The sequence below is a fragment of the Rhinopithecus roxellana genome, unplaced genomic scaffold (assembly GCF_007565055.1).
Source record: "Rhinopithecus roxellana isolate Shanxi Qingling unplaced genomic scaffold, ASM756505v1 contig4803, whole genome shotgun sequence".
In the NCBI taxonomy this organism is placed as follows: domain Eukaryota; kingdom Metazoa; phylum Chordata; class Mammalia; order Primates; family Cercopithecidae; genus Rhinopithecus; species Rhinopithecus roxellana.
The window spans coordinates 1-22702 of NW_022143565.1; the positions used below are offsets into that span (position 1 = coordinate 1).

Genomic DNA, 22702 nt, shown 5'->3' on the forward strand with positions numbered 1-22702 from the left:
TGGCACGCAATAGGGGAGTCCATGGCTGGAGGAGCTGTGGAAACTTGTGTTATGCTTGGATCGAAGTATCAGCTGGTTCTTGGAAGAAACTTGTGTCCCTTGGAGTTCAGGGGCATATGAACATGAGGACAGGTGCCTGACTCTCCCAAGAACCTGGATGGCAGTGCTTCCCATGGCAGCCAGGAACAGGGAGCAGGAAAGTTGCCTGCAGGTACCGCCAGTCACAGCAAGGACATTTGATGTCTTCATGTCAGTGGACAGTAGGGTGGAGGTCTGGTCATGAGTCATTCCAGAAGGACCCCAGCCCAAAGTTTGTCTGCCAAAGGGACTGTGGACATTCCCTTGGGGGACAGGAGTGGAGAGCAGAGGCGGGAAAGAGGAGTACGCATTGGCCAGTCAGGGCATGGTGCAGTGGGTGTCCCTTGGGGTGTGGCTCTAGAACCACAGCACCCGCAAATGGAAAGGGCTTTGCCCCTTTTCCTCATATCCTAGAGGATCCAGAGCATGGAGGGTGGAAGTGCAGACTGTGCCCTCTCTCTGCCCTGCACTGGTCCCGAGGCCAGCACCATACCAGGGCCTGGGGAAGGGAGACCTGAGTGAGGGTCCTCTGGAAAGGCCATGGTGGGAGGAGAGCAGTGCCCTGTGCCACTGTACCTGGGAGGGGGCGGAGCTGTGTGCCACTGTACCCGGGAGAGGGCGGGAAGAGCTGTGTGTATTGTACCCGGGAGAGGTGGGGCAGAACTGCGTGCACTGTACCCAGGAGGGGGCAGGGCAGAGCTTTGTGTATTGCACTCAGAAGGGGGCGGGCAGGTCTGTATGTACTGTATCCGGGAGGGGGCGTGGCAGAGCTGTGTGTACTGTACCCAGGAGGGAGCGGGGCAGAACTGTGTGTTCTGTACCCGAGAGTGGGCGGGGCAAAGCTGTGTGTACTGTACCTGGGAGGGGGCGGGGCAGAACTGTGTGTTCTGTACCCGAGAGGGGGCAGGGCAGAACTGTGTGTTCTGTACCCGAGAGGGGGCAGGGCAGAGCTTTGTGTACTGTACCCTGGAAGGGGCGGGCAGAGCTGCGTGCCACTGTACCTGAGAGAGGGCAGAGTTGTGTATACTGTACTAGTGGGGGGCGGGGTGGAGCTGTGTGTACTGTACCCGGGAGAGGGCGGGGCCAAGTTCTGTGCACTGTGCCCAGGAGGGAGTGGTGCCCAGCTGCGTGCACTGTACCTGGGAGGGTGCAGGTCCGCAGCCTTCTGGACGTCATGTGATTTCTCCTTAAGCAATGAAGGAATAAGTAGTGTTTAGGATCTTGCATTTAACCTAAGAATGTATTGTGATCATTTTTCCGTATAGATAAACTTCTACAGCTTCATTGTCAGTGCTTAATTGACACATTTATTTAATTCCCTAAAAGAAATTGGGTATTTGGAAGGATTCTTTTTTATTCAGTCTGAAACTCAATCTCACATCAGCAGCCATCACACCAAAGTGTAATAGAAATTAGGACTAAAATGTGGATATTGGTTTCTATTATTTTTATTTAACATTTTCCTGCAGTTTCTAGCTACTTCAGTTACATATGAACCATAAATAAGAGGTATAATTCTTATAAGTGAAGAAACAAAATTATAATTATTTGCAAATAATATGTTTATATATCTATGCTTCCCAAGAGTATCAAAGAAAAAATAACTGGAATTAATTAAGAGGCTTCAGTCTAAATACAATTTTACTCAAGTGAATTTTCTGTGTAACGTAAGTAACCAGTACCATTGAAAAAGAGATCATTTACATAGGGACAGAAAATATTTAAATATTTGAAAGTAACATTTACCAAAAAATTTTAAGACTGCTATAAATACATTTACTATATTTTGCTGAAAAGAAAATCAATGGAGAACTGTATTTCTGGATAAGAATACTTAATATATTTTAACATATGTTGTGACAACTAAGCATATTTATAAAATTTTCAATCATATGCCACCAGGGAAATGAAAATTAAAACAATGAGATACCACTGCACACCTATTAGAATGGCCATAATCCAGACACTACAACACCAAATGCTGGTGAAAAAGTGAGGCAGAAAGAACTCTCATTCATTGCTGATGGGAATGCAAAATGGTACAGCCACCTTGAAAGATACTTTGGCCATTTCTGACAAAGCTACACATAGTGTTACTATATAATTTGGCAATTTTGCACTCCTAGGTATTTACTCAAATTGTTTGAAAACTTATGCCCAGAAAAAATTGCACATGAATGTTGATAGCAGCTTTATGCATTATTGTCAAATCTTGGAAACAACTAAGATGTCCTTTAATAGACGAATGGATAACTAAATGGTGGTACATCCATACAATGAAATATTATTCAGCAATAAAAATAAATGAGCTATCACACCATGAAAAGACATGGAGAAATGTCTTAAGGGCTTAAATGCATGTTACTAAGTGAAAGAACTCAGTCTGAAAAGGCTACAAACTGTATGATTCCAACTACATGATTTTCTAGAAAAAGATAAAACTATGGGGACAGTAAAAAGATGAGTGGTTGCCAAGGGTTCGTGGGAAGAGAAGGATAAATACATACAACACAGAAAATATTTAGGATGATGGAGTTGCTCTACCTGACACTATAATGGTGAATACATGACATTATAATTTGTCAAAACCCACAAAATGTACTCCACAGAGAGCAAACCCTAGTGTAAAGGGCAGGTCATCATAAAGTATGTATGTTCATTCATCAGTTTTAAGAAGTGTACCCCACTAGTGCAAGATATTAACAATAGAGGAAACTGGGGAGGTGGGTACAAACTCTGTACTTTTTGTTTAGTTTTTCTGTAAACCTAAAACTGCTCTTAAAAAAAAAAGCTATTAATTAAAAAAAAAATACTATCCAGTCACAAAAAAGCATGGATAAATATTCATCGCTAAGTGAAATAAGTCAGTCTGAAAAAGCTACATATTGCATGATTCCAATTATATGACATTCTAGAAAAGGAAAAACTGTAGAGACAATTGAAATATGAGGGGCTGGGGGGTTGGTTGCAGGGGAAGCACAGATTTTTTATTGTGGTGAAACTATTCTACATGATACTGTAGTGGTGAATGCAACACTATGCATTTGTTAAAGCCCATAGAACTTCACAACACAAAGAATGAACCTTAATATATTCAAATTAAAGAAACAGTCATTTAGGAGGTGGAAGGATCCCAATGTAGGATGCAGGATATGACAAAACAATCTAACTGTATTACAAATGTATGAAACCACCTCACTGAAGGGGATGAAGGAAAATGGCACTGACCTAAGTAACTTCAGAAATGAGTGGAGACTGAAAATATAATAAATATATGTCAATAAAAATATATATCAACTCTTTCTTAGACAATTTACTGATTTAATGTAATTCAAAATCTCCAGTAAAATTGTTTTTTCCAAAAAAATCACAAAAAATAATACAGATTATTTTTAAAAGAGGAGAAATAGCTAAGTAAATATTGGATAAGCAAAGCTGAGAGGTGAATTTCCATAACTGGTTATAGGCAAAAAGAACTTTACAAAATCATAGGACTGTTGATAAAGTCGTTTCCCATTGGCATTCAGTATAACTTCTAAGTTAATGGATTGGATGGTGGGAGCCAAGTTTCTCACTGTTGGAGTGGGATGTTCCAGTTAAGCAAGGAAGGAAGCTAGAATGATCCATGTGGCAATGGATTAGAGTTGGAGACATCAGCATGAACTTAGGTTTAGCTTAATATAGATGTAATTGGTTATACAGAGAGATTCACACATGTAGATAGATGATGGATAGGTCAATAGATAGATGCATGTGATTTTGTATACACACCTACTTCCTTATTCTGTCAGCTGAGCAGACCTCGAAGCAATGACACTCCAGCAGCAACAAGCACAGCTGGGGCCCAGGTATTCGTTTCTAATACTCTCCAATGAAAGGAACCAAAGCTCATTGGAAAAATGACTGGTTTTAGGACTAGGGCAGGAAATATACCAAATCCAAAACCAAAACCCCTATGATGATAGGAGTATTTAAAAGGACAGAGGCACTACCTGAAAGAGTTCCTAATGAACCTTTGAATGGCAAAATAAATACTGTAGCATCAAGTTATAACCCTCACTTAATGAGTTGCAAAATAAATGCCCATAAGTCCATACTGATATAGACAAGTGACTGAATAAAGAACTTAGTAGGGTTGGGGAAGGGAAAAGACAAATCTATAGAGAAGAATTCCAAATAATTTAGATACTCTGCCCTCAGGAAGGTAGGGCATAGCCCCCACCCCTTAAGTGTGGGCTGCACATAGTATCTTCCTTCTAAAGATTATGGTGGAAATGGGAAAAAAGGACTAACTGCAGTGGAGAAACCTGACAAACCCTACCTCTACCAGGTGACCATAGTCAACGTTAGTAGTGGTTTGAGTCATGTTGAGAGCAGGTGCCCTTGATAGACATGATGAGAAGGGTACTTTTCCTCTGTGGTCTTCCTCCCTAGCACACCTCATCTTGGTCTAATCATGAGAAAAATACCAGACAAATCTCAATGGCAAGACATCCTGCAAAATATCTGACCAGTATGCCTCAAAAATGTCAAAGTCATCACAAGCAAAGAAGGTCTGAGAAACTGTCACAGCCATGAGGAGCTGAAGGAGGCATGATGACTAGTTGTAATGTGGCACCCCGATAGGATCCTGGGACAGCAAGAAAGCCATTACATGAAACCGAAGAAATCTGAATGGAGTATGGGCTGTAGTTAATAATAATTATCAATATTGGTTCATTAATTGTAACAAATACAAGGTAATCGTAACTAATTTAAGATGTTAGTAATGGGGAACTGGGTACAAGTGCGTGGGGAACATCAGTAAGAGCTCTACAATTTTTCTGTAAATATGAAACTATTCTAAAGTTGAAATTTACTTAACATTATATGTCAACTCTTCTTAGCCATTAAGTAATTTTAATGTAATTCAAAATCCCCAGTAATTTTTTTTCCAAAGTGGAAAACTGATCACAAAAATTATGCAGGTTATTTCCCAAAGAGGAGGAATAGCTAAGTAAATATTGGATTAGCAAAGCTGGGGGGTGAATTTCTATAAGTGATTTTAAAACACATAAAGGGACAACCTTAAAACAATATAGTTCTGATGCAAAAACAGAGCAAGGAAATGGAATGCTTGACCCCAAAACAGGCTTGAGAGCTTGCCTCTATAAAGGTGGCTGCTCTGAAGGACCAAAAAAAGAAGGAATTGCCATATTTGCAGATGTATCAGCATAGAGTCATTCAAAAAGTATCTCATTTTATTTTAAAATGTGGTCTGAGGAGCAGAAGGCTGTTGGTAGCACTCCTCGGATCATGGCTGGCTCTCATCCTCACTCCATGCAAGGTTCTTTCTGGTTCTTTTATGCTTCCCCCTTATCCTTCATCCTGACCTCACCTCCCCAGCAGTAGCCAATCCAGTGTGTTTGGTTTATGTCTTTAGAAAAGCAAGTACTTCTGAAAAATAGGTAGTATTGTTTTATGTATATATTTTCAGCTTAGATAAATGTAATATCCAGTAGGTCTAAATGTATTTCTTTCCTTTTTAGCCCAACAATACGCATCTTCAGATGAAGCCATGTTGCTGTATGTGCTCTACTGTAAGGCTTTGGGCTGCTGCACGGTGTCACGTAGAATGCGCCCACCATGTGGATCGCTCCCTTCCTCTAGCAATGGAAGTTGCCTTGCCCTTCCCAGTCCCACATGTGATACTACGATGAAATAACTTTCTGGTTCTCATTTCTTGTGTATGTGTGACTTTCACCAGGATTGACTCAGGAGGGTGGGTGCTGGGTCATAGGGCCACTCATACTTAATTTCGTGAGTGCTATCAGCTTGCTCTTCATAATAAATGCACAGCACACATTACAGCCAGCTGTGCACAGGGCTTCCATGACCTACATTCTCCCCAACATGTGTATACCCAATTTCCTCATTTTGGCCCATTGAACAGGAATATGTTGCATCCTGTGGATGCAGTGTTTTCGTTTAATTACTGAAAGGCTGAGCACTGCTCCCTCTTCTTCTCTAGTCCACCTTCTTCAACGGACAGCCCATTCATATTTTTGCTCATTGTTCTATTGAATTTCCTGCCTTTTTGGCCATCTTGTTAAGTTATCTTATTTATTTATTATGTTTTATAGATTGAGAGGCACCAGATGTAGTTTTGTTACATAGATATATTGCATAGTGTGCAGGTGGCTTTGAGTGTAGCCATCACCTGAACAATGACATTGTACCCACTAGACAGTTTCTCACCCCCACCCCCAGTCCACCCTCCACCTTTCTGAGTCTCCAGGGTGTAGGTGTATTACTTCACTCACTAGGCCCATGTGTACACATTATTTAGCTCCCACTTAAAAATAAGAATAAATGTCCTGACTTTTACTCATTGATTTGCATGAGTCCCTGGTATATCTCAGATTCACCCCTCTGGCTGATGGCTGTCTTTCTGCCTTACTGTGGGAGATCAGCAGGCCATGGCTTACTTGAGACAATGTGGGGAAACTAGAGTTACCCCCAAAGTCCTTCTCCTCCACCTCTGTCTTGTGCTAAGGGCCTTCCTCCTCCACCTCTGTCCTGTGCAAAGGGTCCTGCCCTCTCTTCTACTCAAAAGTGCCAGTGCTCCATCTCCCTGCCAGTTCTCCAAGCACCAGTCACAGCCAGTGGCCCCAGGGAGTCTCCTGCTTTTAGTGTTGGTTTGACAAATCCATCGACCTCCCTCTGGCATTGGTGTATCTCTGAGGCTATCTTTGGAAGCAGTGACCCTGTGCTAATTTGACATCTTACCTAGAGACAGAAGACAGTGTGCCACATGCCAGTTTTACAGGGAAAAAGATTCAGGAGAAAAATATTTAAGTACTTTTCACATTGTATATTGAAAGTATATTAAAGTTTTTTTTTTTTTTTTTTTTTTTTTTTTAAGGGGAAACATATAATTATTGTGTTTGTCACATCTAGTGGTTGAAGCTGCTCTTCTTGTTTTCTCCAAGTCCTTATCATTTTCTTGGTGGGTAGCAACCTCACATGAGGCCTGTACCATTAAACAGAACCCAGGGTCATGGCAACAACTCGAGTGCTTCTGCACCATGGGCTGTGGAGCGAAGGATTGAAATCTGAATGATTCAAGAATAACGCAAACTGTAGTTCCTGTGTACCGAATGGCCTGTGATTCATAATTTTTATGAAGAAATCTATAAAAGGAAGTGGAGTTGGTGTTTGGAAGTGGAGCTGGTGTTTTCCTTGTGAGTTTTTTTCCATGACCGCACTTCATCAGAATCTCTGGGAGTGGGACCCAGGTGTCCTTGTTTTTAAAACTCTTCAGGTGACTTCAAGGACAGTCAAGGTTGAAAGCCACTGCCAACCTAGACAATCGGTTTTTAAACCAGGCTACACATTGTATTGCCCGAGAGGATCCTGCTTCCTGGCTCCCACACCCAGAGGTTCCTATTTAACTGGTATGGAATACAGCCCGGGCACTGGGATTTCTAATGCTGCTCTAGTGATTCTAATGTGCAGCAAGGCTGAAGAGTCTTGGCCTTTGAGTGTGGCAGTTTCCTCTCCCCTACACCTCTCACACCACTGTGTTCTTTGGTTTCATTCCATCTGATTTTTGAGCTTCCCTTCCAGTAGTCACTATTTATTTATTTTGTCCTGAAGGCTCTTTTGGATGTTGCATATGTTTATCTGTTGTTTATTCACCATTGCTTTTTGTATCTCATGCCTTTCTTTGGCACTCTTTCTTTTCCCTACACAACAGCTTCCTTTAGAGTTCGTTTAGCAGGAGTCTGGATGGAGCTATACATTTTCTGCACAGGTTTTAGAAAATCTATTTTTTTTAATCTTCTGTACTGATGGTTTGGCTGGGTATGGAATTCTGCCTTGATGGGCTCTCCCACTCTGAAGGCATTGTTCAACTGCCTTCTTTCCTCCAGGGCTGCCAGCAAGAGGACTCTGCCAGGCTGTTAGGTGTTTTATATAACGTCTCTTTTTTGTCCAGTTGCTTTTATGCTTTCTCTCTTGCCTTTTGTTTTTGGCAGTTGCACTCATATAATGTTTGGGTGTCAAGTTATTTATTCTTAGCCTGCTTGCAGTTTTTTTATTCTTCCATCTTAGCATTCAAGTCTTAGCTCAACTCCAAAGCATGTTCAGCTATGCCCTCTGTGGATGTGTCTCTTCTCCCTCCTCTTAAGCGTATGTTGGATGCCTTTAGAACCTCCCCCATGTTTGTCTCCTAACCTGTCCTTTCATATATTCCACCTTTTTGTCTATTCATTTGCACTATATTTGAATTCTTTACCTTTAAGCTATGTAATATTAATTTAATTTAATTTAAATATTTTTAAGGCAGGGTCTTTTTCTGTTGCCCAGGCTGGAGTGCAATGGTACACGCATAGCTCACTGCAGCCTTGAAACTCCTGGGCTCAAGCCTCCCATGTTGCTGAGACTACAAGCACATGCCACCATGTCCAACTAGATTTTTTATTAAAAAAAAATTTTGAAATAGAGATGGGATCTCACTATGTTTCCCAAGCTGGTCTCAAACTCTGGGCTCAAATGATTCTCCCACCTCAGCCTTCCAAAGTGCTAGGCCACTTAAAATTTAAATTTTGATGTTTTAACTTACTTCAAGAAGTTGTATTTGTATTTGCTTCATTTCAAAATCTACATGTTTTATTTGTTTTCATATTTTACTGTTCATGCTTATGCATTTTCTTCCTTATTTATCTTGTTAATAATTTTAAGCATATTGGCTTTATACTTGTTATTTAAATTTCTTGATATGCTAATCCTTCTCTTCCTTTTTTAGCCGACTTTTCCACTCAGAGACTCACTTCATTATCGTTCATATGGGAGTCCTTATCTTCTGGAGATGTGTATTGAAATATTTATTATTGAAATGGCACAGTGCCTAAGGTTTGCTTCAAAAGGATCGGGTGTTGAGGGAGTGGGTAGGGTATAGATAAAGCAATATTGGGTTCGGGATTTGTAGTTTTTACTTATGAGCTCATCTTACTGAAGACTTTTTTCCTTTGGGAATTCTCGTGTTCTGTGTTGTGGAAGTATTGCTAGAGAGAAAATTTTTGTTTTCCTTAGCTACTTATCCTCATAAATTTAATAGATGCTGGATAAGATTTTAAAAAATTGATATCTTGTCTTTGAGATTTGGCAACATATGGTTAGTATAAATTGGGATTCCACACCCTGCTTAGAACCTAGGATTCTTTTACCCAGAGCTTCAGTAGACCTCAGCCTCTTTGTTGCTTCTCTGGGCTGCTGGAAGATCCATTTTAGTTCCCTTTTTCACCAACGGGCAGTTTTCCAGGGTCCCAGTTTGTAACTGAAGTCTCACTTCTGGCTCTCAAATGTGGGGGTACAAGGGCAAGTCTCCATTATGAGCCCAATGTTTATAAGGTCACCATTATATCAGTTATTTTTGTCTTTCAAGGTCAGTTCTCTATTTATACATTTTCCAGCATTTCTATGTATGTGTGTGTGTTGCAGTCTGTGTTCTGCCATGCCGTTGGTTTTTGATTGTATATAGGAATAACTTAGCTTTTTCCATTAAATTTGTAATCAAGACTTTTCTTAATTATCTTATTCTTGGATTTCTCAGATAGATAATATTGCTTCAATATGTTTATAAAAAGAATAATTAAAATGTATTGTTTTCCTATAAACAATATTATCCATCATTGTTTCATTATTTCACCTATTATTTCAAATTATCCTCAGATAAATCTCTGAGTCACTATGAGTCTCCACTCTGCAGGTGGAGGAATGAAGGCTTGGAGCTGTTAGGTGACTTGCCCAAGGTCATGTACCGTGAGTGGGACACGGGATTTGCAGCCTGGGTATAGCCACTTTGAGTCTGCAGAGTTAATGCCTACTCCATGGTACCTCCCTAAATGATTATGATACATTTGCTTTTTAAAAAAATTCCTTTTTTGGTGTTTTATTAAAGTGGCTAAATGTTCCAGAACAGTCTTCCAGTACAAACCTCCTGTAGGATAGAAAGTTGACCCACACCCAGTGTCCAGGTGGTCCTCCACGTTCCCACCCTCACCTGAACTTAGGTTGAGGCCAGGTTCCTGGAGCTGGCCAATGAAACGGGAGTGAGAGTGAAATTTCGTGTTCCAGGGGGCAGAGGCTGCCAAACCCACATCAACCTTACATGAGGAATAAGTAAGCTTGCACTGAGGAAAGCAACTGGGATGGGAGGAGAAGGGTTTTGTTGTGACAGCAAGTGCCAGTTACCCAGCTTTTTCCTGCTACTTTTAAGAAATAAATCTCTGTTCTTTACACATTGCTCAGTCCAGATATTCTGTCATAGAGGCACAACATACACACACACACTACATATACCTTTTCCTTCCTCACTGTTACCATAGTGTCCCCTCCTTTTGTCTAAAACCAATCCTTCCAACCCTGTTTCTCTCATTATCTGTGCCTTCTCTTCTCAGAACCTAATCATTTCATCTTTCTCAACCTCATATATTCAATCCCATTCTCTTAATGGGATCCTCTTCATTTCTTTTATTTTACTTAAACATTCTTATCGTGATTATGATTTTAAGAAGAGTCCTTACCTTTTAAATATGTACTGAAATATTTATGGTCTCAGTGGCATTGTGCCTGGGATTTGCTTCAAAATAATCCAAAGTTGAGGGAGGGGGTAGAGCATAGATGAAGTAAGATGGACCAAGTTTTGGTACCTGTTGAGGCTGAGTGATGGTACATGAGGGAGGTGTCACACTCTCCCTGTCTACTTTTCTGTAGAAATGTTTGAATTTTTCATAATAGGCAGCTTTTCTTGAAATGGTTCACAAAATTAATAGAAGAAAAAATTTTTAAGAAATTATTTTTCAAAAACAGGAGGAGAAAACAATGTTATTGCAATCCGTGAAACACACCCCCAATGCCTCTTCATTTCCATCCTCCTTATCTCCCACTTGTTCAGCAATGAGGACCTCAAGGGTATTTTTGTTACATTGGGGCCTTCAAAGAAGGAGGGAGGGGCTGTGAGCCAATAAATGAAGGCAGCTTCTAGTAGCTGGAAAAAGGCAAGAAAACAGATTCTCCCCTGGATCCTCCAGAGGAAACTCAGCCTCACTGATACCTTGATTTTAGCTTTGTAAGACATATTTTGGACTTCTGACCTCCAGTGCTGTAAAATAATAAATTTGTGTTCAGTCACTAAGTTGGTAGCAATTTGTTACAGCAGCAATAGGAAACTAGTACACATGTTTTATCACTGAATCAGAATATGGTCTTGGTCTGATACTGACTTACCTTGTGGACAGCAGCAATATAACGCATAGGTTAAGACTTGAAACTCTTGAATAAGAGTCAGGTTAAAATCCTGGTTCTGCCCCACAGTAGCTGGGTGACCGTGGATAAGCCACTCAATCACGCAATGCCCCCCGTGCTTCCTTTGTAAATGAGAATAACAGTATTATCTACACACTAAAGTTGTTGGGAGGACTGAATGCATGAATATGTGAAAAGGACTGGGAACAATGCCTGGCACATGGTAGCGTCCAATAGATGTTAGCTATTATTGTTAGCTGTTACATATTTCTGACCTATTCTCATCAACTAATTCACCTGTTCCTTTGCCAATACCACACTATTTTGATAGCTGGGAAAAGCTCAACTTACTATTGTTCCTTTTTACAGCTGTTTTCCTCTGAAGTTTAATTCTCCATATAAACTTTAAAACATTTCATGCAATTCCAAGAAAGAAAAAAAACAGCATTGATTTTAACAAATGGTGTTGGAACAAACTGGACGCCCATAATTAAAAATACAAATCTCAACCCTTACTTCACACTCTACACAAAAATTAACAAAAATCATTGTTAACCTAAAGGTGAAAGCTAAAACTATAAAACTTCTAGAAGAAAATATAGAAAAATCTCTATATGACTTTGCAGTAGGCAAAGATTCTTTAGGTGGGACACAAAAATCATGAATTGTACAATAAAACATTGATGCATTTTTTGCAATGGGCACTGTGATTTGTCACTAGACCCTTCTTCAGAAATTAAGTATTCGTGACCTCAGCTGTGAGAATTGCCACCAGCAGACAGCCCTCAGTCCTTGCAGATGGACCCTAAGGGACTGCCTTGACTGAAGGAACTCCCCTGACCCTTACCCATGGGCATACTCATCCTCCAGGCAGCTTGCATCCAGCGACATTCAATGGGGGCATCAAGGCCTGGCCCTATTACCCCAACTCAGAACAGCTTTAGCAGGTCACCTTACCACCAGAATATCCCAGAGGGTCTACTGAAGCACAGTATTGAGGCTGAGTGGTCCTGCCGCTTTCCCTCTAACATCCCTAAAAGGCACACCTCATACACCTTCTGCACTCTAATTTCCATCTCAGAGTTGGCTTCCTGGGAATCCCAACTTGAGACCTGGCCCTGATTAAAATTAAAATCTGTTCTTTCAAGGACACTGTTAAGAAAATGAAAAGGCAAGCCACAGAATGGGAGAATACATTCACACTCAATACATATATTCATCAAAGACCTGTATCCATAACACACAAAGAACTCTTACAACTCAAGAATAGAAAGTCAACCCAATTAAAAGAGTAAAAGTTTTGAACAGAAACTTCACAAAAGTATCTATGGCTGTGGTCAGTGAGAACATGAAAGCCCAATAAGGATAAGATATGCAAATGAGCACAGAACATCCTGTGGTTCCAGGGAGCAAGGAGGTTCTCCAAATCAAACCAAAAGCCACAGTGATGGGGCATGTATTAGTCAGTTCTCACACTGTTGATAAAGACATACCTGAGACTGAATAATTTATAAAGAAAAGAGGTTTAATGGACTCTTAGTTCCACGTGGCTGGGGAGGCCTCACAATCATGGCAGAGGGCAAAAGGCACATCTTATATGGAGGCAGACAAGAGAGAATGAAAACCAAGGGAAAGGGGAAACCCCTTATAAAATCATCAGATCTCATAAGACTTATTCACTACCATGAGAACAGTATGGGAGAAACAGCCCCCATGATTCAATTATCTCCTACAGGTCCCTCCACAACATGTGGGAATTATGGGAGCTACAATTCAAGATGAGATTTAAGTGGGGACATAGCCAAACCATATCAGGGTGTGACAAAAGGACCCAGCAACCAACTGAAGGAGCTCCCAATGGCCAAGGCTGGAAACTTTGAGTGACAAAATAATTAACTAAATAATTAATAATTAAATATGTAATGAAAATATTTAACAAAATAATTAGCTAAATTATTAAATAATTAATCCCATGAAGAATTGGATTATAATCCAAAGTATACAACCAGATATCCATGAGTCCATACTGATATAAATAAATGATTAGATAAATAAATACACGGGGAAGAGTAGACAAATCCCCCACACAGGAGAACTCCAAATAATTTAGGTAGCCATTCTCCTGGAAGGAGATAAGCATATTTTTCCCTTTTTTAAAGTGTAGGCTACAGATAGTGACTTCCAAAAAATGCAGCAGAGAAAGAGAGGGGAAAATTACTTTATGGTGGAGAAACCTACCAACACTGCCCCAGCCAGGTGACCAGGACAAATACCATCTGTGATAAGCCGTGTTGATAGTGTGCACTCTAGACAGGATGGGATGGGACTAGCTCTTTCCGTCGGCAATCTTTTTTACAAAAACACCACCATTCCAGTAGGATCATGAGGAACACATCAGATGAATTTCAGGAGAGGACATCTTACAGTATACCTGACCAGTAATCAAAGTGTCAAGGTCATCAAAAACAAGGCAAGTCTGAGAAACCCTCGCACCCAAGAGGAGCCATGACTAATTGTAATGTGGTACCCTGGATGGGGTTCTGAGACAGAAAAGGTATGTTAGTTCAAAACCGAGAATAGATCAAACATAGACTTTAGTTAATGATGTATCAGTATTGGTTAATGTATCAATAATTGTTATTTCCATACTAATTAATTATGACAAATATACCATGCTAATGTAAGATGCTAGGAATGGTAAATTTTGTGTGGGTTGCATGAGAAACTCTCTGTGTTTTTTCCAACTTTTCTATGAGTCTAAAAGTATTCTAAAATAAAAACACTTAGTTTTAAGAATCCGTTAACCATATCATTAGTCATCAAGGGAATGCAGTTGAAACCCACTATGAGACACAACTCCACAGACACTAGAGTGGCTTAAAGGAAAAGGATCAGTAACATCAAGTGTTGGCAGGGATGTGGGAGTGCCTAAAACCCTCACACCACTTCGGGAAGCAATGTAAAATCCCACAACCAATAGGGAAACAATTTGATAACTTTTTATAAATCTAAAAAAAAAACCCACTTGATTATTTGACCCAGAAATCTCACTTGTAGATATTTACCCAAGTAAAATGAAAGCATATGTCTGTCCAAAGTCTTGTACATGAGTGTTTCCTAGCAGTTTTATTCATTATAGTCCCAAACTGGAAACAACCCAATCAACGTCCATCAGCTAGTAGTGACTGGATAAACAAAACTGTGGTCTATTCATGCAATAAGACACCACCCAGCGATGAAAAGGAATGAATGACTTATGTGTTCTACAACACAGATGGACCTCAACAACATTATGTCAAGCAAGAGAAACCCGGCAGAAAAGGGGGTGTACTGTATGCTTCCACTTATGTGAAATCCTAGAACACGCAAAAATAATCTGTAGAGATAAAAAGCAGATCAGTGGTTGCTGGGGCAAGGATGGGGGAAGGGAGCTGACTGCAAAGGGACACAAGGGAACTGGCCCAGTGATGAAATTATTCTGTATCTTAGTTGTGAAGGTGGTTACCCAAGTCTACAAGTTTATCAAAATCATCAAATTGGGTACTTCAAATGGATGCATTTTACTGTGTGTAAATTGTACCTCAATGAAGTTGATTTTTTTTAAAAACAAAAGCAACAACAACAAAAAAATTGAGAGCCTAACTGGAAAGGCATTACTTATACACTATATATATACATATATATATATATATGTATATATATATATGTGTATATATATGTGTGTGTGTGTGTGTGTGTGTATATATATATATATTGTTTTTTTTTTTTTTTTGAGACAGGGTCTGACTCTGTGTCCCGGGCTGGAATGCAGTTGTGCGATCTTCGCTCACTGCAGCCTTGACCTCCCTGGCTCAAGTAATCCTCCCACCTCAGCTTACATAGTGGATGGACCACAGGCCCCTGCCACCACACACAGGTAATGTGTTTTTTTTTTGTTTGTTTGTTTTTTGTTTTGGTAGAGATGGGGCCTTGCTATGTTGCCCAGGCTGGTCTCAAACTCCTGAACTCAAGTAATTCTCTCACCTCCATCTCCCAAAGTTCTGGGATTACAGGCATGAGACACCGTGCTTGGCCAGAATTTTTAAAACAACATTATCGGAGCAGGGTGTGGTGGCTTATGCCTGTAATCCCAGTCACTTAGGAGGCCTAGGCGGGAGGATTGCTTCAGGCCAGGAGTTTGAGATTAGCCCAGGCAACACAGCGAAACTCTGTCTGGACGACAACACCACCACCCAACTAGCAGGAGTAGTGGCGTCAGCCTGTGGTCCCAGCTACTCGGGAGGCTGAGGTGGAAATATTGCTTGAGCTTAGGAGTTCAAGACCAGCCTGGGCACATGGCGAACCCCATCTCTACAAAAAGAACAAAACTTAGGCGGGTGCAGTGGTGTGAACCGGTGGTCCCAGCTACTCGGAGGCTGAGACAGGAGAATAGGTTCAACCCGTGAGGCGGAGGTTGCAGTGAGCTGAGATCGCACCACTGCACTCCAGCCTGGGCGACAGAGGGAGACTCTGGCTCTTTAAAAAACCAACAAGCAAACCAACCAACCAGCCAAACCACTGCAGGCGCCTTCCTCTCCGCTGGTGTGTTTGCTGCTCTCTTCCTCCTCCCCTGTGTCCGTGTGTGTACCCACAGCGGTAAACGCACGAGGTGTGTCTTAACACGTATCTCCAGCCCCATCGCCATCTCTCTGAGTTCCAGACCCTTTTTACAAAAGGCCACTTGACATCCTCACGTGGTGCCTCAAAAGCTTCTTCAACCCAACCTGCAGAAGCCAACCTCCCCATCTTCCACTCAGCGCAGGTTCCTAGTTCACCTCTGTCTGAAGGAACGGGAGGCCAAGGCTGCAGGCTCCTTCCCTCCAAGGGCTGTCTACACGGCTCACTTTCCCTTGCAGATTTATCTCCCTCCCGGGGAACGTTCTCTGCCTCTGACGCCCACAGTCTTAGCCTAACACGATCCTGCGCCCAGCCCCTAGTGCTGTGTAGCCTCCTTGCCTCTAGGAGTTAACCAGGGCACCCTGAGTTCTCTCCTTCACAGCTAGTCTGACCGTTTTTCAAATGTTCACCCACTCAGGACACTGTTCTGAGGTTTCCCGGAACAAGACCAGCTCCTGCGGCCCCTGCCCCCACCTCGCACACCCGGGACCTGGGCCTGGTCTCCCTCTCCATTCGCGGAATGGGCTGGCCTCCCTTCCAGTCCGGGCCTCAGCGCCCGTTCTTCACCCCCCTGCCTCCCTCCCTGCCCTTCCCAGCCCGGTTCACGTCGACTAATTTCAAATTCCAAATTCCAAACTTCAGCACAAATATCCCCCCCACCAACGCTTTCCTTCACCACGCTCAGATCTAATCAAATCAAATCTTCCTATTTGCTACTCTCACGGCACCACACCTCCCTTTTGCTGGCACTTACTTGTAATTATGAATTTTTTTTCTCAACAATTAGATTGATCAATCAACCACTGACATCTGTGAACGGGGGCTTCACGGTGGGCCCCATTTGACAGGCAAAGGACTGGCCCAATGACCTTCCAAGCTCAGTCAGGCCCACCCCAGCTGGCCCCGCCCCTGACCTCTCCCATCACGTGATGGCCTCACCGCCTTTTAAGGGGGAGCGCGCGAGGCTGCGAGCAGTCAGTCAGCTTTCTGCCGGGCTCTCAGCTAGGACCGCTGGGTGCTCCCTCCTGCCTGCCTGGTAGGGGGCGCATTTGAGGGCGACGTCGGAGCCATAGCCGTGATCCTGTGGACACTTCCAGCTCCTCGGGCTTCTCCTCATAGAAGAAAGCCAGCTGCAGGGAGATCAGGTGTGTGTCTGGGTGTCCCTGAGGGGTGGGTAGAGTTCGCGTGGGTACAGGTGGGAACAGAATCCTCAGTGCTCTAGAAGGCCGAGGCCACATCCCTTGTCACCACTGCCTTCTTCGCAACTCGGTTCCCCATCCTCCATCTTTTTTCTCTCTTCCGCTACGGAGGGATCATTCCTCCACGAGGCCTAAGTCTCCCCGGTACCAGCTTTGCCTGAAGAAACTGGGATAAGTTAATCAAGCCGCCTCTAGGCCAATCCCTGCTTGCTACTGGCTCCCCCTTGGAAATCCCTTACAGTGTGGAAGTCTTCCCCCACCCCAACTCCCACCTTCTTCACAGGATCCCCTTGGCTGCGCCCCGCGGGCTCTGTGCAAATGCTCTGAGGCCCGTGAGCGGCGGTGGCCCTGGAGGAGGGGGTGAGGTAGGGTCCGCATCGCTGCGTGACGCTTGAGAAATTAGGCTGCGGTTTAACACCCTGACTGACCCGTTTTCCTCCCCATTCCCTCCTGCAGATTCCTCATGGAGGAACCAAGGCGTTCGAAACGACTTCGCTCCATGGCCCCTAATCAAGGTACCGTCAAACATCTACCATTCTCTTTAATTTTTTCCAGATTTTTACTTTACTTTTGGTATTGACTTATAGAACTTAGATATGCAAATGTGACATGTTATGAAAAGCAGCAGCCCCTGCTCCTTCTCAGTCTCTCGCACCTTTGGGACCACCACTTCCATCTGGGTAGCCATTACTTCTAGCATTTCCTCTCATTCTTTAAATAACATGTGTACCCTACTGCTATTTCTTTTTCCGCTTAGACTTTATTTATGGTCTTCCCGCTAGACTAGTGGAATATTTAGCTGTAGTTCATACATTGCCACCACCACCACCACTCACCACCACCACCACTCACCCAGCCATACCCATCCCAGGGCACACACCCTGTGCTCCTCCCCCACTGCCCAGGAGCCAGGAGGACACTAGGATTACTTTGCACCTCTTGCATAACTTGAGTTTTCCAGGACTTAATACTTCTCCTCGGTTATGATGTGTTCACTTATCACGAATCCATTCCCCAATTCTTCCCCAACTGCTTAAATTCAAACCCAATCAAGCATTCTCTCAGTTTCACTTTCTCATAGCCTGTTCCAACCGGGACTGGCTGCTCCTAGTCAGCTCCCAGCTGCCACTCCAGGATCTCCTTTCCACATCATCTGGGAAATTCCTTTTCCTCTTTTGAATTTTATCCCATTTCCTATGTCTGGTGTCTTTTTCTTTCTTATTTTACTTTTTCTCTTTGGAAGAGTGAGTTCTCACACTATGTCTCGATCTGTGTATGATAAACCAGTACTCTCACATTGTTCTTTTCCGGAGGTATTGGAATTTGATGGCCATTGCCAAATTACTCTTGAAAACATTTCCCTTCATACACTGTCCTAAATCTTTTAATCTTGTCTAGTTTGATAGACACATTACAGTAAAGCATGCTTTGAAGGGAAATTATTTAAGATCTTGCTTGTCTGCAAACATCTTAGTTCTAATTCCTAAGGGATACTTTGGTTGGATATCAAATTTTGGGTGGGAAGTCCATTTCACTCAAAAATTGTGAAGACATTTTCTATTATCTTCTAGATTTAATTGCTGCTTTGAGCTGTCTGATTTTTGAGACATGTTGAATCTTGACCGTTTCCATATTGCCTTTCCTCCCTTTCTCTTTCTCCCTCTCTGGAAGATTTTAGGATCTTTCGTTGTCACCACCACTCTGGAATTTTATGGGGATGTGTCTCAGTAACAATACGCTTCTAATTTTCTTTCTCTTCCTTCCTTTCCATCATTTTGGATTTTAGCTCTCTTTTCTGGGAGTTCTCAATACTGTCCTCCAAAATTTCCGTGGAGATTTTTATTTCTGCTCTCACAATTTTAATTTCAAAAAGCTGTAGTTTTTCTGAATATTCCTTTTCAAAAGTACCCTATAATTGATTCATGGGCATAATTCCTTCTATCTCTCTGGGGATATTATAGATGTTTTTGGAAAGTCTCATGTGTGGCATAAACTGTTTCCTCCAAGTTGGCTTTTCTTGTATTATTGTTCTATTTCTTGTGTTACAGCCTTTCCTCTGATGTTTGGCGATCTCTGATTGCTGCTTATAGTTTAAAAGTGGGACCCGGAAGAAGCTGTTGGGAGCCCCAAGCCTGTGGATGGGGCTTGTTGATTGGGTTCCACAGAATATATATGGTTGGGCTATGTAACTGGGCGACCCTAGATGCCAGTTTCTTGGGATTTTTTCTTAGGCTACACAGGTTTCCCTAGGAAGAATATTCAGATGATCTTCAATGCCTGCTCTGTCATTGATAAAATTCTGTAGACGTTTGTCTAGTTTTGGACTTCCTGTTCTGTTCCATTGCTCAATCATGTATCTGTGTGAACACCTCCCCTCCCTACCAAGCTAGCTTATAGCTACCCTAGGCTTCTTTCCTCCTGGAAGCCATACAACTACTCCCGGCCCCCCTGTCACCTAGAATCCTATCCCTCCCTGCTATCCCTACTAATCCTCTCTCACCTCTGCCTTTCTAAATCCCACCCATCATCCTTGATATCCCCAGCTTATGTTAACTTCTCCAATAAGACTTTCTGATCATCTCCTTCCCAATACATGTTAAGCTTACTTGAACCAGACACTAATCTAAACATTTCTCTTCTAGTAACTCAGTTCTTTTAAGGACCCAGGGGTTGGCATGTTATTATACCAATTTATGAAAAGGGGCACTGATGCCCAGATAAGTGAAGGTGCCTGGGAATACAACCCAGCATTCTGGATCCGGAGCCACCTCCCTTATGATACCCTTCACCTCCCAGCTGGTCACTCATTAGCATCATTCATTTTTAGGTGTTCTGTTTGTCTCTCCTACTGAGGTTTAAGCACAGCAAGGGCAGGCAACATGTCATTTTTATTCAAACTCAGCCTCTGCAGGGAACTGTAGACTCATTTACTTATTAGTAAAATGGCGGTCATAATATCTGACTGACAAGGTCATTGCAAAGACTTGAGAGGCTCATGGAAAGTGCTGAGCCCAGGCTAGGCCCTTGGACAGACAGTGCTCCTGAGGGCATCTCCTGACCTTCACACTGTTTGCCTGGGTTCCCCTGGGCCCTCCCTGAACCCCTTTCCTTGTCTCCCTTCCTGAAGGCTTCCTGGGCGGCCCCTACTCCATCTCCTCACACTCTGCTTCTCTTTTAGCTTCAGGTGGGCCTCCTACAGAGCCAGGCTGCTCTGGTGTGGACCATGAAGACCCTATAGAGCCAGTCCAAACTCGCAAAACCCACTGCTTATGTGAAACCCATGAGATGGGAGCCCCCAGCTCGCGCAGAGCTGGCTCGTCCTGCAGGAAGAGGCTGGCGCAGGGGAGGAAGCTGGCGGGCAGGTCGAGGCCGTGGCAGTGGGGTCGTGCTCCGCAGGGTCCCCGGCCAGAGAGAGGGGCCAGACGTGTACCTCCATCTGAACTACCATGGAGAGCCAGGCCACCAGGGGGAACCGGAAGCCGGGCAGAACCCAGCCTTCTCTTTTACTGAAGCAGCTCCTATGCCCGGAATTGTGCAGGAAGGCCCCGGTCCCCATGCAGCCCAGCCTGAGGTGGGGTTTCAGGAGCCACCTCCTGCTCCTGGGCCTGCGGCTGTGGCCAGGCAGCCCATATTGGCCCTCTATCCCTGTATCGGGTTCAGGCCTCTGGGTGGCTCAGCTTTTTTGCGCATCATGCAGACCTCCAGTGGCACCTACGTGCACGAGGTCCCAGTGTACCTTGCCCACACTGCACACTAACCTCTGTCACCCATATTGCTGGCAGCCTCCCTTTCTTCCACCTGAACGTTCCCCCATCCGCAAACTCTAGCCCCATTTCTGCTCCACTCCTCCCTGCCCATCCCAGCCAGGGCCCTCACTTTGTGTTGTCATGTGCCTCCAAGTCCTCCTCCCAGGATCCTGACAGTAGTCCATCTGCTTCCAATGTCCCTCTTGCCTCTGCTTTGTATGTTCTGTCAAAGATACAGATGCATGGAATTCCTCAATGCTTATTCAAATAAACCAGCAGCTTCCTGAGTCCTTTTAGTGTGCTTATATTAAAAGCCAATTAAAGATACTTGGGATGAAAAACAAGGTTGTTGGAATCCAAAGTTATGTTGATGATTTGAATCACAGAATAGATAGGACTGAGAATAAAAAACTAGATATTTGGGCAAGAGAGAGATGGAGAGTGTGACAGAGCAGTCACCCAGGGAGCTCTCCTGTGGATCCACAGGTCATCTAACGTGGAGCTCCCCAGGGATCCATCATCCTGGGGATCAGAGGTCATGTAACATGGAGTTCTCCTGGGATCCATTGTCCTGAGGATCCACAGGTCATGTAAGGTGGAGTTCTTCTGGGATCCATTGCCCTGAGGATCCACAGGTCATGTAATGTGAATCTCTTACGGGATCCATTGTCCTGAGGATCCACAGGTCATCTAACATGGAGCTCTCCCAGGATCCATCATCCTGAGGATTTGCAGGCTATCTAACATAGAGCTCTCCCAGGATCCATCGTCCTGAGGATCCACAGGTCATCAAAAATGGAGCTCTCCTGCAATCCATTGTCCTGAGGATCCACAGGTCATCTAACGTGAAGCTCCCCTGGGATCCATTGTCCAGAGGATACTCAGGTCATTTAGCATGGAGCTCCCCTGGGATCCATTGTCCTGAGGATCCACAGGTCACCTAACATGGAGCTCCCCCAGGATCCATCATCCTGAGGATGAGAGGTCATCAAATATGGAGCTCCCCTGGGAACTGTCATCCTAGGTATCCAGAGGTCATCTATCCTGGAACTCCCCTGAGATCCATCATCCTGCGGATCCACACGTCATGGGATGTGGAGTTCCCTCACAATCTGTCCTGAGGATCAGAGGTCATCTAACATGTATCTCCCTCAGGATCCATTGTCCTGAGTATTCACAGGTCATCTAATGTGGAACTCTGCTGGGATTCGTTATCCTGAGGATCCACATGGCATGTGATGTGGAGCTCCCTCATGATCCATTGTCCTGAGGATCAGAGGCCATCTAACTTGGAGCTCTTCCGTGATCCGTCATCCTGAGGATCCAGAAGTCATCTAACATGGAGCTCTCCCAGGATCCATCATCCTGGGGATCCACAGGATCCATCGTCCACAGGATCCAGAAGTCATCTAACATGGAGAGCCTGAACATTTGGATGACAGCAAAATACGAGGAAATTATGGCTATATGAATTCTCCCAATGAAGGAAAGATGGGCCATCTTTGACCTGCCTGTGTGCCCAGCCTCAGCTCGTAGTAGACCTCTTCCTTTGGCCCCATCCCCTAGGTTGGTTTTCTGGCTCCTGGCCTGGGCTCTGCTCCTGCCACCTGAGGGCCAGAGGGCCACATCTGCCACACAGGTGAACACCTTGCAGTGACAGCAGTGTGGAAAATGATTTTCTAATCATTTCAAGATCACTCTCAGTTGTTTCAAGATTTGATCATAGTTCATGAA

General features: G+C 43.5%; 1 protein-coding gene across 1 annotated transcript; it reads left to right on the forward strand.

Annotated features, from left to right (window-relative positions):
- Nucleotides 1–17685: 17685 nt before the first annotated feature.
- On the forward strand, nt 17686–21793 carry LOC115896080 (proline-rich protein 20G-like). The gene is given in 3 exon segments (XM_030926531.1): nt 17686–17737; nt 20401–20474; nt 20476–21793. Coding segments are annotated over 3 exon segments (630 nt in total). The 3' UTR covers nt 20980–21793.
- The last annotated feature ends 909 nt before the right edge of the window (nt 21794–22702 follow it).